The sequence below is a fragment of the Pundamilia nyererei genome, unplaced genomic scaffold (assembly GCF_000239375.1).
Source record: "Pundamilia nyererei isolate P.nyererei 1_Seehausen unplaced genomic scaffold, PunNye1.0 scaffold00133, whole genome shotgun sequence".
Taxonomy (NCBI): Eukaryota; Metazoa; Chordata; class Actinopteri; order Cichliformes; family Cichlidae; genus Pundamilia; species Pundamilia nyererei.
The window spans coordinates 1,177,283-1,194,294 of NW_005187534.1; the positions used below are offsets into that span (position 1 = coordinate 1,177,283).

At 44.0% G+C, this 17,012-nt stretch overlaps 1 protein-coding gene across 1 annotated transcript; it reads left to right on the forward strand.

Moving 5' to 3' along the window:
• The first annotated feature begins 238 nt into the window (after nt 1–238).
• cyp26c1 (cytochrome P450, family 26, subfamily C, polypeptide 1) lies at nt 239–8,474 on the forward strand. The gene is made up of 7 exons (XM_005743581.2): nt 239–326; nt 1,061–1,417; nt 2,702–2,926; nt 3,075–3,350; nt 3,474–3,632; nt 4,451–4,858; nt 6,786–8,474. Exons 2-7 carry the CDS (start codon nt 1,211–1,213, stop codon nt 7,128–7,130), a joined length of 1,620 nt encoding a protein of 539 aa, XP_005743638.1. The 5' UTR covers nt 239–326; nt 1,061–1,210; the 3' UTR covers nt 7,131–8,474.
• Nucleotides 8,475–17,012: the final 8,538 nt, after the last annotated feature.

The following is a 17,012-nucleotide window of genomic DNA, read 5'->3' on the forward strand; positions in this document are numbered from 1 at the left end:
TGCAGATTTCCCCTCCACTCGCTGCCACCCCCACCACACACACACACAGACTGAGGACGCACTGCTGCGTCTCTCCAAACGTTTTCCTCTTTCTTGCTTCCCTCTCTCTCTGCAGCGCTGTGAATGAAACACCGAGCCCTTTTAACATATTCAAACCAACGTCACAATTGAAGGTGGATCACGCTGCTTTTTCTATAAAACCCCCTGCAGCCCGCTCACTGTGGAGGAGCAGGCATCGGTCTCTCTCAGAGGAGCCGAGAAAGAAACTTTCCCCCAAACCCTGAACGGATTTCTGTCACCGTGCGCTCAGAGGAAGCTGCTTGGAGGTAAGTTTGAATCTGAAAAGGACCGAACTCTCTAACGTCTTACTTCATTTACTGGGAAAATCAGAGCTAGAGAGCAATTTGCTGAACTTTCCCCCTCGCTCCGTACTGTAGTCAACTGTATTCAAATCCCTCTTTTATTCCTTCTGCCTCTTTTTAAAACCTGATTTATTGCCACTGCTCTATAAACTCTGTGCCGCCCGGGGGGGTAGGGTGGCTGAGCCCCCTGAACTGTACCTATAAAGGTGCATAACCTAATAGACAAGCTGGCGCACGCAAACCTGTAAAACTATTTGGAATACTTGACAGCTACTCCTCATTTTGAAGGAGCAGCGACAGCGGAATGAAGGGGAGTTTCCTCGCAGGAGAGGAGCACGTTTGTCATGTAGCTCGCCCAGAGTCAGAGTGTGAGTGTGTGCAGGCGCATCCATCCGCAATGATCGGCTTTTTATTTCTTTCAAAGGTGCGTCTGCCTGCGCAAACTCTTTAACATGCACGCAGCTTTAAAAATAATGTCAGGCTATAAGAGACGCACTCTACAGTTTGTTTTAATTGGAAAAAATGATCGCAGACGTGTGCGCCATCTCTGCATATTTCTGCGTAATGGTCGTCATTGTTTTGGTCTAACTAGCTGTAATAACTGTTTACATTGGCTCTCTCCGGAGATGAGCTGAATGAGTAATTTCTGGGGCAGCGGAGGGTAAACACACCCGGACCTTTTGTTTTTATTTGGGCAGCTTTTACAGGAGACCAGAGAAAAAAAAGGAAAAAGGAGGAAAAGAAAAAGAATTCCGGACAGACGGACAGGGAGAAGCTTTACGCACAGCCCAGACAATTTCAGCGCGCAGACACAGGTGGATGCTGGGAAACGGACCAGCGCGGAGGAGATGTTGCCCCTGCCTCAGTTTGGAGTGCTGTCGGCCTTGGCCACCGCGCTCACTTCGCTTCTCTCCGCGGTCCTGCTGCTGGCACTGACCCGGCAGCTGTGGAGCCTCCGCTGGAGTCTGACCCGGGACAAAGAGAGTCGCCTGCCGCTGCCGAGAGGCTCCATGGGCTGGCCACTGGTCGGAGAGACTTTCCACTGGTTGTTCCAGGTGAGTAAGCTCGAGTTTTTGTTTATTTATTTTTAAGCCCCAAAATGCAGGTGTGTGTTTCCTTAGCTATGCTCATCTGTTATTGGCTTCTAATCCACGCGGGACTGCTGGAAGTTTGAATAATCACGGTGTCGATACTTTGTTAAGAAACGCGGGAAGTTTCGAGAAGCAGATTGTTGTGCGGGTTCAGTTCAGATGTTGATGCGACATGTGCGGACTTTATGCTCCGCGCGTAATTCTTTGTTATGGAGCAAAAACAGAATTCTGTTCAATTCTTCCACCTCGCTCCCTCCCTCTCTGTCTTCCCTACAGAAAAGAATTCACCTCTCATCCATCCTCTCCACATCCTTACAGCTCACGCGTATTTCCCCATCTCCAAATTTTCGCCTTCTTAAATCGCTCCCACCAACTCATTAGTTTTCACTTGTTAATATTATCTACATGCACTCCTGCTCTAAAGTTTAGGGTCACAAACTGTTAATCTAACCCGAGCGGGAGGAGTGAATGTAAGAGGCATTTCAGTAAAGTCGTTAAAATCTTTAATTTGTCAGCTTAATGCACTGCATCACTTGGTGAGCTGATGCAAGCATGACTGAAAAGGAGTAAAATGTATAAAGCTTACGGAATTTAAAAAATATCTCTGCAAGCTGTTTGAATCGCGGAGTAAAATAAGCAGTTTGCTTACAAAAAGTCTACATGTGAAGGTTTGGGCAGATCCACTGTCATCCCTCAGGCACATGCTGTTGAAAATGTTTTATAAAAGTATCTCAAGCTTTGTGCAAATGGATGGTCCATTAAATGTTCTTAGATCATTTATATTTAAAGAAATGTAGGTTATTATATTATGGAGCTGTTTTAATAGTCTGACCCACTTGAAGTCATATTGGACTGTATGTTGTTTATAATTAACCACAAACTATGTTACCTAATGTAAGTTTATCATGTTAAAAAGATTAACAGAGACAGCCTGTTTTTATGTAAAATAAAATGACAGATTAAAAAAGTAAAAGTAGCTGGTTTGACCAAAATGGTGCAAAAAGAAAGATTTTCCTCTGAAAAATGTTCTTGTTCTAAGAAATGAAGATATTACTGAGGAAAAAAACAAAACAAAAAGAAACCAAAACTGAAGTGACACAGCTGTGTGTATTACTCCCTGCACCAAAGGACAAAAACAGAGAGAGACTCCAAGTGTTTGTATAAAAAGTTGTTGCAGTTTTATTTGGCCTAAAAGTATTAATGAGTCATTGCTTCATGACAAAGTTTATATCTCTTTCTACCCTCCAGGGTTCAAACTTCCACATCTCGAGGCGAGAGCGTCACGGAAATGTGTTTAAGACCCACCTCCTGGGGAAGCCAGTCATCAGGGTGACGGGTGCAGAAAACATCCGCAAGATCCTGCTGGGGGAACACAGCCTGGTGTGCACCCAGTGGCCTCAGAGCACACGCATCATCCTGGGACCCAACACCCTGGTCAACTCCATCGGAGACCTCCACAAGAGGAAGCGAAAAGTAAGAAGGTGTAGCAGGAAGTTGAACTGACGTTTGGATTCACAAACTGTCTGTTCCGCTCCGGGTTTCACTAAAAGGTGTTGTCTGCTGTGCATAAGCTGTGAACTTTTCATGACCTCTTTCTCTCCATTTCCTTATGTCTTTCAAGATTCTGGCCAAAGTGTTTAGCCGGAGTGCTCTGGAGTCCTACCTGCCCCGGCTTCAGGACGTCATCAAATCTGAAATCGCCAAGTGGTGCTCAGAGCCGGGCGCCGTCGACGTGTACAGTGCAGCCAAGTCCCTGACGTTCCGCATCGCGGTCAGGGTCCTGTTGGGTCTGAAGCTGGAGGAGGAACGGATCGTTTACCTGGCTAAGATCTTCGAGCAGCTGATGAACAACCTCTTCTCTCTGCCAATAGATGCCCCGCTTAGTGGGTTACGCAAGGTGGGGGAGCTTAAAGACATTATGTGTAATCTACATGGATAACGTGGTATTAAAAGCCGATTAATGTCATTCATGTTGGCTTTTACATGAATTCTTTGTAATTTGTCAATCTTTTTCTGTCAGGGGATAAAAGCCAGAGAAATCCTGCACGCCCACATGGAGAAAATCATTGAAGAGAAGAGGGAGCGGCAGCACATGGACGAGGAATATAACGACGCCTTTGATTACATGTTGTCCAGCGCTAAGGAGAACGACCAGCAGCTCAGCATGCAGGAGCTCAAGGTACCAGAGTTAATGTCCACAGTGCGGGGAAGGATGTGCCAGCCTCACTTTCTGAAAGTCATGATAGGACAAGACAACACTGAGATGCAGATGTGCAGAGTGTGCACACACTGAGTGTTTTTGTGACCCACTCAGTCATATTTAACCACCACTTAGGCACAGTTTGTCAATGAGCAGGACACTCTGAAACCGGCTGGCGTCTAAAATACTGCTCCTGCACAGCACAGCGGCCGCTGCAATCTCAGGAAGTTTTTGTGATTTATGCTATCACTAAGCGATACTCGAACACCACTGTAGACATTAAAATTGATGCTAATGGTGGGAAATAAAAGGCTTTTTATGATTTTTGAAGCAATTACCAAAAGTAAAACATAAATCTGAGGCTATAAACAAACTAAAACCCAGTTTTGTGACTGAGCCTTCTGTGTTCAGCATGATGGTGGTGAATCTGTAGTCTCATTAGGCCGCTCGTTAGAAAACACCTTATATGGGAAATTTTAAAAGCTTCAGAATTTACCTGTAGGGGCAGTTACTGATTCATTTTTGGTTGTAATAAAAAACAGCCCGAGAAAAGAAGTCCATCAGTTCATACAGGTACATTTAATCATGCTAAAGATGCTTTTAATGGTCAACGCTGAGTGAAAACGATTGAGCCAGATAATTTGGTAAAAGCTCAGTCGTGCACCGATGGTACATTATTTGTGAGCAAGCTATTTGGCTCTCAGTTGACGTTCAGGGACCTCACGGGTCTGACTGTGAACCTGAGAGCAGTATGTTCAGGTGACATCCACCCAACCCATCCACCTCCCTTTTTGCAGGAAACAGCAGTGGAGCTGATCTTTGCTGCTCACTCCACCACAGCCAGCGCCTCCACATCACTGGTTCTGCAGCTTCTTCGCCACCCAGCAGTGGTGGACAAGGCCAGAGTTGAACTGGAGGCGGAAGACCTCGGCTATGAATCTCACAACAGCTGCATTCAATCTGGTGTCACCATGGAAACAGAGGAGGGCGCCACTGACGCAGAAACAACCTGCCTGCTAAACAGAGGGTGTCAGAATCAGAGAGACGAAGACGGTTTCCCGCGGTCGCAGTCTCATGTACCCTGGCTGAGCCTGGAGAAGCTCAGCCAGCTCCGCTACATCGACTGTGTCGTCAAAGAGGTCCTCCGCTTCCTTCCGCCAGTCTCTGGCGGTTACCGAACAGCTCTGCAGACGTTTGAACTAGATGTAAGTTTGAGTCTCTGGTAGGAAGATTTTACTTATTTGTATAGTTTTACAAAGAACTCAATATATTTTTATCAAATACAAAGGAATTTAAATCTTATTCATCCCAAAGGGATCATCTCCATGTCTCTGCTCCTGGAACTGATAAGGGCTGTGCGGGAAATTTATGAATGCTCAACTAAAAATACGCCAACGAGCGATTGGCTCGATTAATTGCTGATACATGATATAGAACTGTCAAATTTCCAACTAAAATACATTTAGATAACAGTCTATAACATTTAGTCCAACCAGTATGGGTGGAGATGTGGTGTATGCAACAGGTTTGGGCTACAGTCAGCAACTGGTGCTCGCTGATATATGTGCCCCAGTAAATGTCATCAGCAACTCTCTATACTAGCTTGACACAACAAAAACTGAAGGAAGCACCGTTCTGGTGGTATTTAACAATTGTGCTTTGCAAGCTAATTATTTACATAGTTAACATGTCAAGGAGGCAGCAAACAAAACCCCAAAACAATCAGTTGCACAAAAAAACCCCCCTATTGATAGACTTAGCCAATAATAGCTAATAATAGCTAATAATAGCTAATAGCCGATAGCCATCCAGTTGGTAACTACAGTATGCTTAGACAATATTTTTTGAACCTTAACCAGTACAGATGAACATATGATTTTATCCAGTAGGTTTGGGCCAAATGTTAAATGTTCTAACTGGCTACCAGCCGCTGACGGCCCCATAAAATGTCTGTATATGTTTTAGCTTGAAACAACGAAAGGAACGTTTCTGTTTTACAAGCTCAGAGTTCAGTCCTCAATGAGGCAGACCATTAAATTAGCAAAAAAAAAAAAAATTACAAACTGGGTTTTGTCCGGCAAGTCGTCAATAGCACAAAGACTTGCCCAGTAGCCAAAGCTTAATAAATAATAACAGCTGGTACAAATTCTTGGACACTTTTCATACTTCTGTTGGAGTAATACAATAACACAATGACCTTTTGGGAGGGTTTTTGTTGTTTACCAATCCTGTCCGTCTAAACCCAGCTGCCTGTAGCCATTATCTTCTTTACCGTAGAAGCAAAGCTAAAGTTTGACATGTGTCGAACGCCTCCTTGTGGACACTCAGTGAGTCTGAGGGTGATTTAGCCCATCGCAGAATCGAATTGCTCTCAGAGAACTTCATGCTGGAGGCAGAGCGAACCTTGCTTCTATTGAATTTTGATTTTGGCTCTTTGTTCGGAGGCGTGGCTGTCTACGCTTTGACGGCCCCTCCTGGGAAACTGCTTTTAAAAACCCCTCCCTGCCCTCAGTGTGCCCCCAATTTGCTGCCTTCATTGAAAAAGGACAAGTGACGTTTAAAGCGATAGCAGAGGAATTTCCACCGTAGTATTATAGAGCGCGTGATGCTAATTATTTCTCACGGTATTAACTTGTATAGGCACGACGTAATTGTGCTCCTGCAAATGTCTTTATGCCTGTTCGGTCAAGTGAGTGCTTCTGGAACCTAAACAAGGAAATCCTAACTCTGCAGAAATAACTGGGATTAGTTTATAGAGAAGTCTGGATTAGCAGGATAATGAGTGACTGACTGAATGAATGAAGCTGAAAACCAAATGAATGAAGAAGTTTTCAACACGCTAAAGCCTCCAGCTTTCTATGTCAGGCAGAAACTAAAAGGTCAACATCATAAGACTCTTGAATTAATTTGTATTTTTCACTTGTGAGTCTTTGATTTTGAGAATTATAATAATAATTAAAAATCATCCAAACAATAAAATTTTGACTTTTTCAATTTCAACATTTTCTCTGCATTGTTTTGTAAACCTTTGCTGACAGTGGCTATATTACCAAGGTCCAGAAACTGTTTTAGAACCCTGAGTCAGAGTTTATATCACTATCATCAAAATGAAATGCCTTTCTTATTCTGCAGGGCTACCAGATCCCAAAAGGTTGGAGTGTAATGTACAGTATCCGGGACACCCATGAGACTGCAGCAGTCTTCCAGAGCCCGGAGCTGTTTGACCCGGAACGGTTCAGCCCAGATCGGGATGAGTGCCGGTCGGCCCGGTTCAGCTACGTGCCGTTCGGTGGCGGAGTGCGGAGCTGCGTAGGGAAAGAACTGGCTCAGATCATCCTAAAGACTCTCGCCGTGGAGCTGATTGGGACTTGCAAATGGACCCTTGCTACAGAGAACTTCCCCAAGATGCAAACAGTGCCAATAGTGCACCCAGTAAACGGGCTGCACGTGCATTTTTCCTACAACTACCAGCTTTAGAGAAAAAAACAGACAAATAGACACTGAGAAACTCAACCAGGGAGGCAGTTTGACCTTTCCTGCTTCTGGGAACTCTCTAGGAAAAGAGAAAATGACCTCGCCAGTCCTGATGGTGCAGTTTAGGCCCCCTTTCATCTGCATGGACATGGGTGGGTGGGGGGTTACTTAATTTCTTCAGTGGTCTGACCCAAACCTAAGAAACGACTTTCTGTTGTAGCACAAGCACATTTTAACCATGTTACATGTTTCCCAGCATTTACTTACTTTTACACACATTTTAAATTATTAAAATATGAAAATTTGCAGCATTTTTCCTGCTAGTTTTCAAACAGGAGATTAAGTTTTGCTGTCATGAGTGGACCGCATGTCACTAGCAATAGTTTCTATCCAGAGGACAAACAGTTATTCAGGGACTCTTAAACCCTCCCTTCACGCTACTTTAATAATCTTTTACCAGTATATTTTCTATATATCCAGTTTCAGGGATGTTTCTTTCCACTCAAATCCAGTGAAACAAACACGTGGCGTCATGATTTTCTGCTGCCTGTCTTTCCTGTTGCACTCTGCCTTGGCATCTTCGCCTTTCTGCACTCCTTCCTGATAAAATAAGCTTTTTACATCATCACTATGGACATATCCAAGTGCTACGTACTGCATATCTGCTAGCTTATATTTAGAACTTTGCCTTTGTTCACTTCTTAGGACTTCATGTTGCCTCTGAAGTGCCTCTGAGCATGGCACTGGCTGCGAGGCAGCTCCATGTGGAGAAACAAGCTTTGAAATGTGACAGTTTGATTAAGGCTGAAATGTGATTTTCTGTAATAGAACCATATCTGAATGCTCATAATGGACACTGGAGAGGCCGGATGTGTGAGGCTGAACCGACAACCAGGAACTACCCGAACATAAAGTTCATTTTATACGAATGTTATCTATCCTTAACAGTGCTATTATATGTGTATTAAATGAAGTAGCATTATGAATAAGCTGTATTTAAAATGCCGATGTATCATATCTGTTGTACTTTTATCTGTAACAATTTATAGATAGAGACACTAACTAGTAAAGCCCATAACACCTTTATCACTGCTAGAACATAGAAATATTTTATTGTTTAGAGCGGCATATACTGAGAGTAAAGTTATACTTTTTATTATTGTTTTTACTGGTCTAATTCTAGGACTGTCTAATAGATGCGCTGTGAAATCTGAGGTGTGGATGGATTTGTGGAAGGAGATAGCACTTTCTTTGCTTTAAGGAGTCTGTGTAAATTTGTCCTGTTTGTGCGTTCATTGAGTGTATCACATGTAGCTGCTGTACAGTTGATGTAAAGAGTAAATTAGAAGATGCTAAACTAAATTTGTCACAGTTTGTCACATCCTGTGTCTGAGAAGAGGCCAAGAAAGCAGAGGTTTGACCCAACACGACTGTAGCTTATTCAATGTAAACTTCAAAGTAAAACTAAAGAAAAAAACATTCAATTAGACTTCTTTACAAATTTGAGCATCCAAAAGGTGTTGGTATCTATGCTAATCAAGGTTGAGATGTCTACATTGTGATCGTGAGTCTTCATAAAGTGTGTTTGAAATGTGATCCCTATTACGACCTTTCTAAAACCCTCAAATATAGCCCTTCACTACTTGTTTTTTAAATTATAAATCAGAAAACTAAAACTAGCAGAGAAGGTAAACTAAAAGTAAATGCAATTTGTGAAAGAAAAAAAAAAAGCAAGAAAACTCACTCTGGAGACATCCTTCAGCCAACGTAGAGGTCCCAGATACTGCAGTTCCTCTAATGGCCACTTGAGGCTCACTTAAAAAAGTGAGTCCATCCCATTAAAGGCTTTTTTACACCCAGTGGGCAGTGCCTCGTGATCGGCAGCATACGACACAGCTGTTGCTAGTCGGCTTCTTCTGGTCGTCCACCTCTTGACTTTTGTAACCTGGTGTGTGATGTCACTGCTGCTGCAGCTGTAAACAGTGTGTTTTAATGATTTATCAGTACAGCAGGTCAGAGATTCACAGATTATACAGAAGGAGATGTTGCAACAGTTTAAAACGCAGGACAGTTATAACTTCTTCTCCTGTATCTGAACTGATGTGGCGGTTTTTGCCTGAGTGGCGACACCTATCGTCCAGGAGAATACAGCAGAATACCTGCGCTGTAACGTTAGCATAAATGGATCTGTGTGATGTTAGTGGTAGTGCAAGAAGCGACCAATGTGGCGAGCATACCAGGCCCTTAATAGCAGGCTGTAGCTTCCAGGTCTAAAAAGTGGTCAATGCAAATGTTCCTGAGATCTGCATTGTTTTTAATGGTCACCAGGGGGTGACATCTGTGGTTGCAAGAAAGACCTTTGGCCCTATGGAAGTTCATGGGTAAATGATGCTCTGCCTAAAGTTGTGCATTATTAGTAATGCTTCTTGTTTCAGTTACTGAATAATTAATCATAGACTGCTATACAAACACAGCTGTTTATTTTAATCAGAGAAGTCGCCTCCTGCTGGTAATTACAGGGAGCGTCGACTGAGCCATACCAGCTTCACATTTCATACCTGGAAACTATGTCCATCTGTGAAAAACATTTGAGGCAGTGAAAACTCGGCTAAAGTCCAGAATTCAGATTTTTTACATTTTTATGTTGACTGAAATTTTAAAAGTTCTAGATTAAGTTTGGTTTTCACTTCTGTTCAAACTGTTAAACTTTATTTCAGTTTCCACAAAATCATTCATGAAACCGTGAACTCATCATCATATTCCTAAACCTGGACAAAGTCATGTAACCCAAACAGTTGCTGCACACCATTCCACTTGCGTGAGTTGTATAATGCTTGACAGTCAGGATGTGTTGCATTGTCTTGTGTTTTGCTGCATCCCCACTCTGGTTCCCATGCACCCTCCCATCAGCTGACCGGTCACTGACCTGTGCAGCCGGTGGCACTGGCGTGAACCCTGGTTCAAAACGTCGCCAAGTTCACAGTGACCGAGCGTCCATCAGATAACGACCTTGGCAGGACTACGGGGTCCTGCAGCGGACACAAATAGGCCAGGCTGTTTGTGTCCCATTAATTTTCTGCCACATTGCTTCACTCTGTTCTCGGCCTGTCAGCGAGGGTAGTCAGGTGGTTGCTGGAAATGCCTGATGGGCACCGCAAAGTGACCTCAGGGGTGATCTCACTTTCACGTTTTAGTGCATGAGATGAAGATATGAAGCGGAAAATATTGAACTACCAAGTGTTTCTACAGTTTAAGTAGCTGAGGGGTGAGAGGGAGTTTCAAATCATCCAACCAAGGAATTCTGAGGTGGGAGAGTCGCAGTTATAAAACAAAATGACAGAATTTAATGTCTCTATATAAAGACTTACATGCCGATATAACCCAACTAGTTCTGAATATATTGTATAGGAAGTTTTATATTTTTGGTCAAAGCCTTTATAACATTCACTGGTTTGAGGGATTTTAAGTTCTTGAATTTATCACAACACTGGTATCCAATTTGTCTTTTTGGAGTAACCAAACTGGAGCTGCAGATACTCCTTTTTTGTCCCCTCACCTACCTACTGTTGAACTGGTCCAGTCATACAAAGAGACTGGAAACCTGCGCTCACTGGGGATAAATATGTATCAGCCAACTAGTTGGCGAGTGGTAGCTGGAGGTTGCTGGGAACAATTGCAAAGACGATGCTGCACCAAAAACCTTTTGGTGATTGCTTTGGTCATTAGCAGATTGTTGGACGCAGAGTTCCCTTCAAACACTCACTCACTAACGACCAAGAAGTAGTGAAAGAACTTTTTCCTCCAAAATAAAAGTTGTGCCTTACTGCTGAAACCACTGCCACAGAGAGAGTGTTTGGAGACAAGTTTCAATTTCAATTTTTAAATTTAATTTAATTTACACAGCACCAAATCACAACAATAGTCGCCTCAAGGCGCTTTATATTGCAAGGTAGACCCTACAATAATAGATACAGAGAAAAACCAACAATCATATGACCCCCTATGAGCAGCACTTTGGCGACAGTGGGAAGGAAAAACTCCCTTTTAATAGGAAGAAACCTCCGGCAGAACCAGGCTCAGGGAGGGGCGGGGCCATCTGCTGTGATTGGTTGGGGTGAGAGAAGGAAGACAAGTTTGTGTCTTCCAATCTGCTACTAACCAAAGCAGTAAGAAGGAGGTTTCCTCTGTAGCATCATATAATTCTTTGAGACCAGTTTTACTCAGCAACTGGCAGTAAACTCTCACCAGTGCAATACAGATTTTTCTCTAGGACACTAATTACCACGGGGTCTCTACGCCTGTGTGACTGATGCCTAAGAAACAGCAGAAATCAAACATTTTCTGTTCTGGAACTATGACTACACACTTCTCACACATGCATATCTGGTGTCTCAGTAATGTTGTTTACAAGTGAAAGATTCCTGCTTTGATCCCAGGAGCAGACACACAAATCCCTTTAGGGTTGCATGAGGAAGGGCATCCAGCTTAAAAACTCAGATCAAAACATTGCTACACCCACTGTGGTTACCCCCTGTGAATAAGGGAGCGGCTTTGACTTTTCATGTGCATTTCTCTGTCATCGCCAGCTTGTCTTCAAATGGTCAGAATGCAGCAGGTTCTTGATCAGAGTCTGCTCCATGTTCTTATTTTATATCCACACTTTTGAAGCTGTGGCACCTAAACTGTGGGACAGCCTTCCTCAGTCCTTCAGGCCAGCTGAGTAAGTCCTTCATCATTTCTTAGGTCAAATCTCATTTTTTATTTGTTAGCTTAATTTGTAATTTGTTTGTTACTGTGTAACAAAATTCTTTATAAAGTAATTTTAGGAGGAGATTTCTCCAAAGGGAGTTCGTTCCCCCACAGTCATCATGTGGACATCGTTGGGTTTGTACTACAGTAGGGTGTGAAACTTACAAAATGAAGCACCTGGTCCGAACTGAAACTATAAATGACATTGAACTGAAGTTATAAATCTGAAGTCCGTGAAATATAATTGACAAGGTTTATAAATATAATTTTCAGGAGGATGAGAATTGCCAACTGGCAGGGGAGCCTCCAGAATTTCTTCATAGGGGTGGCCATCTGGGGGTCACTAAAAGTATCGGGGTGGCACACCAAAAACAGAATTTTTAGTTTCATTATGCTGCTGTAAAACACAGGTTACTGAGGGGTTTGGCAAATTATTGGGGGGGGGTGGCCAGTGGGTAGTCACTCTGATAACTAAGACCATTATTACCCATCACTATCAGCTTCTTATTGGGGGTTTACTTACCCACAGAGGGCACATATCAGGGCCACTGAGATTAAAGTGTTGAAGCTCTTTTCATCTTCTTGCTCAAAAACATTCTTTTCTTTCTTTGTGAAAGCTTCAGAAGATTTTGTTTGCAGAAAAAATAAAAATAAAACTGCATGACATAACTCTGAAGTTCAGTCGCACTGCTGACTCACCACGTGCATCAGCGTCTTCTCTTAATGCATCCTATGAAATCTTTTCCGCCTCCTCTGAGCTATAAAAATCTTTCTGCTGCAGAATTTTTAGTCTCAGTGCTTCCTCAGCCTTCTCCTCCTCCTTTTTTTATTGGTGTGCGTTCTGGTTCAAAGGCAGTTCTTGGGCAAGATAAGGGACACCCATTTGCGAAATGAGGGGGAAAACGGGGTCAGATGTTGACTTGGATAGAGTGATTGGTGGCCAAGATCAGCTCCTCACATGTGTTTTCTTTAAGTCTATTTTAATCTCTGCTGCTGCTGCTGTCACAGAAAAAACCACAATGCAACATGCAAACTCGGTGGTTTGGTGTACATTGCCATTGATGTGCTGAGTCAGTTTCCACAGACTCTGCAGGCTCTATTGTGTGACTTTGGGAATAAAAATGGACTGAAGTTAGAATCTGGCCACTGCAGAAGATCACCGGGAGTTCATCCATCCTGAGCCAGCTCAGAAATGTGACTGTTTTAAAGTTGTTGTAAAAATATCCATCCAGTGTATACGACATTTGCTTCTTTAGTTTAAAGACTGCTACACAAACAAGTCTTCAACTGACAGGGAGTTTGTTCCCATCCTTGCAGGAGAACACTCTGCAGGTGGAGGAGAGCCATAGGAGAGGTGGAGAATAAACTTAACCTGGGTGTCTATTGTCTTGTGCAGTCTGGGAGATGATTGAATGTTAGGGTGGGTACAGTTTCCTCCTCCGGGTCCTGTGGGGCTGGGCGGTCCTGCTGCCGTAGGCCCCGGTCTGGATGGGCCTGGGCTCCCTTGCCTTGGTGGGTGCCGAAGGACGGGGGTGCCTACTGGGGTCAGCGGGGGAGCTGGCCCCAGGGAGGGGCATCTTGCTCACCTCTTGCTCACATCGTGCCCACCTCTCAATTTTAAATCCATGTAGACATTGAGGGTTCTCGGGAGGGGCCGTGCTAACACCTGCTGCTCTCTGGCAGCAGCACCATGCTCTCCCTTGTTTTAAATGCACCTTAGAACAACACACAGCAACACTACACATGAGCGAGAGGAGAGAGGTTTGGGGTCTTCACACACCCCTGTTCTCTGCTGGCCATTGGGGCGGGGGGGCTGGGAGTAGGTGTTGGCTGTCTGATTCGGATCTGGGATGTGGGGCCTCCCTGCTGCTGGGGGCGGTCTGCTTGCCTCCACCCCGGGGAAAAGGGTAACATCTCCTGGGTCTAGGTGCCGTTTCCCCCTCCAGGGGCGAGGGTACCTGGACCTGGGGTATAGAGTCTGTTTGGAGAGTGTGATTATGTGTACATGTCCATGTATGTCTATTCCTACGTTGGGTGAGTGCTGAGTGTTTGTATATGTGTGCATGAGGGTGGGAATGCATGTTTGTGTCTGTGTCTATATGTCAGGTTGGGTCTTACACTCCACCTCTCTGGGAACTCCCAGGCCCTCCAAAGTGTGGAGGCCTATCTCCCCTCACCACACTCCCTGCCGGTAACTGATGCCCTCAGGGGTCGGTGCGTTGGTGGTTCTTGGTGTCCGGGGCTGGGCGCTCAGGTATGTACCAGCTCACTCCCGGTGACTACTTGGCGGGGCCTGGTGCCTGTTGCTCAGTCAGGCCTCTTCCGGGGCAAAGGGGGCCCTCGGGCCTCCGGCCTCTGGGCCTGCGGCTTGGTTTACTCTGGCACAGCTGGCTGCCGGCAGAGCCGGCGGGCACGCCACTGCAGCCCCCTCTGGCTTCTGCTCTGTGGCTACTGGGTGACCCTTCATCTGGGGCTCTCCTCAGCTCTTCCCAGGAGGGTGGCACGGATGCCCCTCCGGTGGTCCTCCTTGGGCTCTCGCACTCTGGGGCCTCTGGATGTCTGGGGCCTGGATCTCCTCCATGCCTGCTTCATGCCCTGGGGGACAAGACTATGGCTCTCTACATCCTCTTGCAGACCATTACATTGGGAAACCTTTTGAATGCAAGCACGCTGATCCACACAGGTGCACACGGGTGTTCACTGTCCATAGACATAAACTACACCTGTATTGGCTGCTATTTCCAAGCACATTGTGCGCTGTCGGTCCTGCTTGCTACACAACAACATTCAATATTTAGTATTTACTGCTGTTTACACTTAGCTAGATTAATATGATGGTGTTGCATTTAGTATGTTGCTCTGTTTTTGCTTGTTTTCTCTTCTTTCTCTTTTTAAGTGCCCTTTCTCACTGTCCCTCTTCCCTTCTGTTTTTCTTTTCCTTCATCTTTCTTTCTCCCTTTCCTATCCCTCACTCATGTCTGTCCCGTCTGTAACAACTGAAAATAAAATAAAATAAATAATAACAACAAATGGATGATCAAATGGACCAATACGGCAAGGCCGTGATGATCCATTTGGCAAAGTAAATCCATTGGGTCTCCTTGTTGGTCTTCAGACAACAATTCTGACGGCTAAAGAACCAAATGGGACAGGCAGAAAAAAACAAAACAAGTCTTTAATTGGTACAGGTATACCTTTATATGAACCCATATGTTAGTATGATGGCAACAAAATTGACTTGATACTTCATTAAATACAGCTAGCTGGCAAAACCCCCGTATCTAGCAACAACAATGCGTTGTTGTTTTTAACTGGAATCCCATTGAACTTCAGGCATTGTTAGTGGATGTGAATGGCTCTACATTGCTAGGAAGCAAAACCAACCTGTTTTTCCAGCTACTACCAGTATTGGAATGCAGTCAAACTGAGAAACACTGCAAGTACAAGAAACGCAGCATTGGTTGAACTTATGACTTATAATTCATCTGTCTTAGCAGGTAAACTAGTACTAGCAAACAGCCGTATAACTGAGCAAACGGTAAAAATCCAACAGATTAATTCGACCTGCTGATGTTTGCTTGTTTTAGGAACTTAAACAGATTACTACTGTAGTAGTTAGTTGGTTAGCGATGGCTGTTTTTGGTCCTCATGTGTTAGCTGCATTTGAGTGTGTGTCCTTTGGCCACTTGTTTGTTAATGTTGGCAGTTGGTGGAGTTTATTTCCAAGCTAACATTAGCTAGTGTTGCCTTAGTGGTTCTGTAGGGAGGAGACTGAATCAATCGGTCCATGGGCTGATAAAGGGAACTGAGAAGGTCAGAGGTTCTAAGTTGGGTCACACACTGGCAACAAAAAGGGTATTTAAAGCATAAGAATTCTCCCGTAGTGCACCTTTAAGACAGTGTTTTAATAACTAATTAAATACACAGTGGCCGTTTTCCTATTTGGGGATCAGCTGTTTATTTTTGTGTACTTTTTATCAGTGTAGTGCGCTTTTTCTGAAGTGGAGCTGGAACCAGCTTACAGCTTCCATCATCAGCTCATTAGCGCAACGAAGATCTTGACCATGAAATATTCAGAAATATTTTTCCTCATTTCCTCATTTCCTCGCCCGTACCCGACCTCCTCACCTCTCTGGACCCGTGCTGCCCGTGTTCTGGTTGAGAGCAAAATGTACACATCGATAACAATTTCTCTAAATGGCTGTTTCAGGTCATTGGGGGAGCACTTAATTATTATAATGAGGTAAAAGAGAGGTCTTTAGAGAAAAATTAACCCACAGGCCCAGCTCAGTGGTGCGTTACAGCGATCCGCTAAACTAGACAAATAAAGTCAGGTCTGGTTTATTTATGGTGAGCTTTTGAGAAGGAAAAAATGCACCTAACTGAGCGATAAAGTGCTTAAATTAGCTTTTTTAAAAACAAACTAACATCATTATAATGGTATGCCCTCGTTATATCTAGCAGGATATTTATTCTCAATCTTGTGAAGGAAGATAATAAAAACAGTAAAGTGGAAAAAAGGTTAAAGTGACACAGCAAACCTGATCTACTCAGCAGGTTAACAAGTTCGTGCAAGGTGCAGACTTGTGCTTCAGTTTCCTGTCTCAAGACATACCACAGTCTGTGCTGCATGTCTTCTGTAGGGCAGTTAATAGTCTGGCGTGGCAGCGTTGAAAATGATTGGATGTTGCAACGCAGCTAATTTGAGCTAACTTTCTCTATTTTTGACTCTGTGGTTCTGCATTCCCTCAAAGTTAAGCTCGGCCAAAAAACTATTTAGCTGCATTTCAAACTCACCAAAACTGAATCTGCGGAAGAAATCAACTCCCGAAAAACTGTTCTTAGATTATCTTTTTTTTTTCTGCCACCATTTGTGGAGAAACTATGTTTTGAAAGTATTTTTAATATATTTTAACGACCTCTTGTCCCATTTTTGTGCAGCTGAGCTGACCTTAAGGCGAAAGAAGTGAAGAAAATGTGGTATTTTGGAGGAAGCAATGCTGTGTGGATAGCTCTTAAAGGTTGGAAGTTGAGACTTAAGGTGAATCTTTGCAGGCAGAGCAGCTGGAGGAAATGCAGACAGCTAACCAGTCTGTGGAGGCAGTGGAGGATATGAAGGAGGAGGAGGAAGAGCGG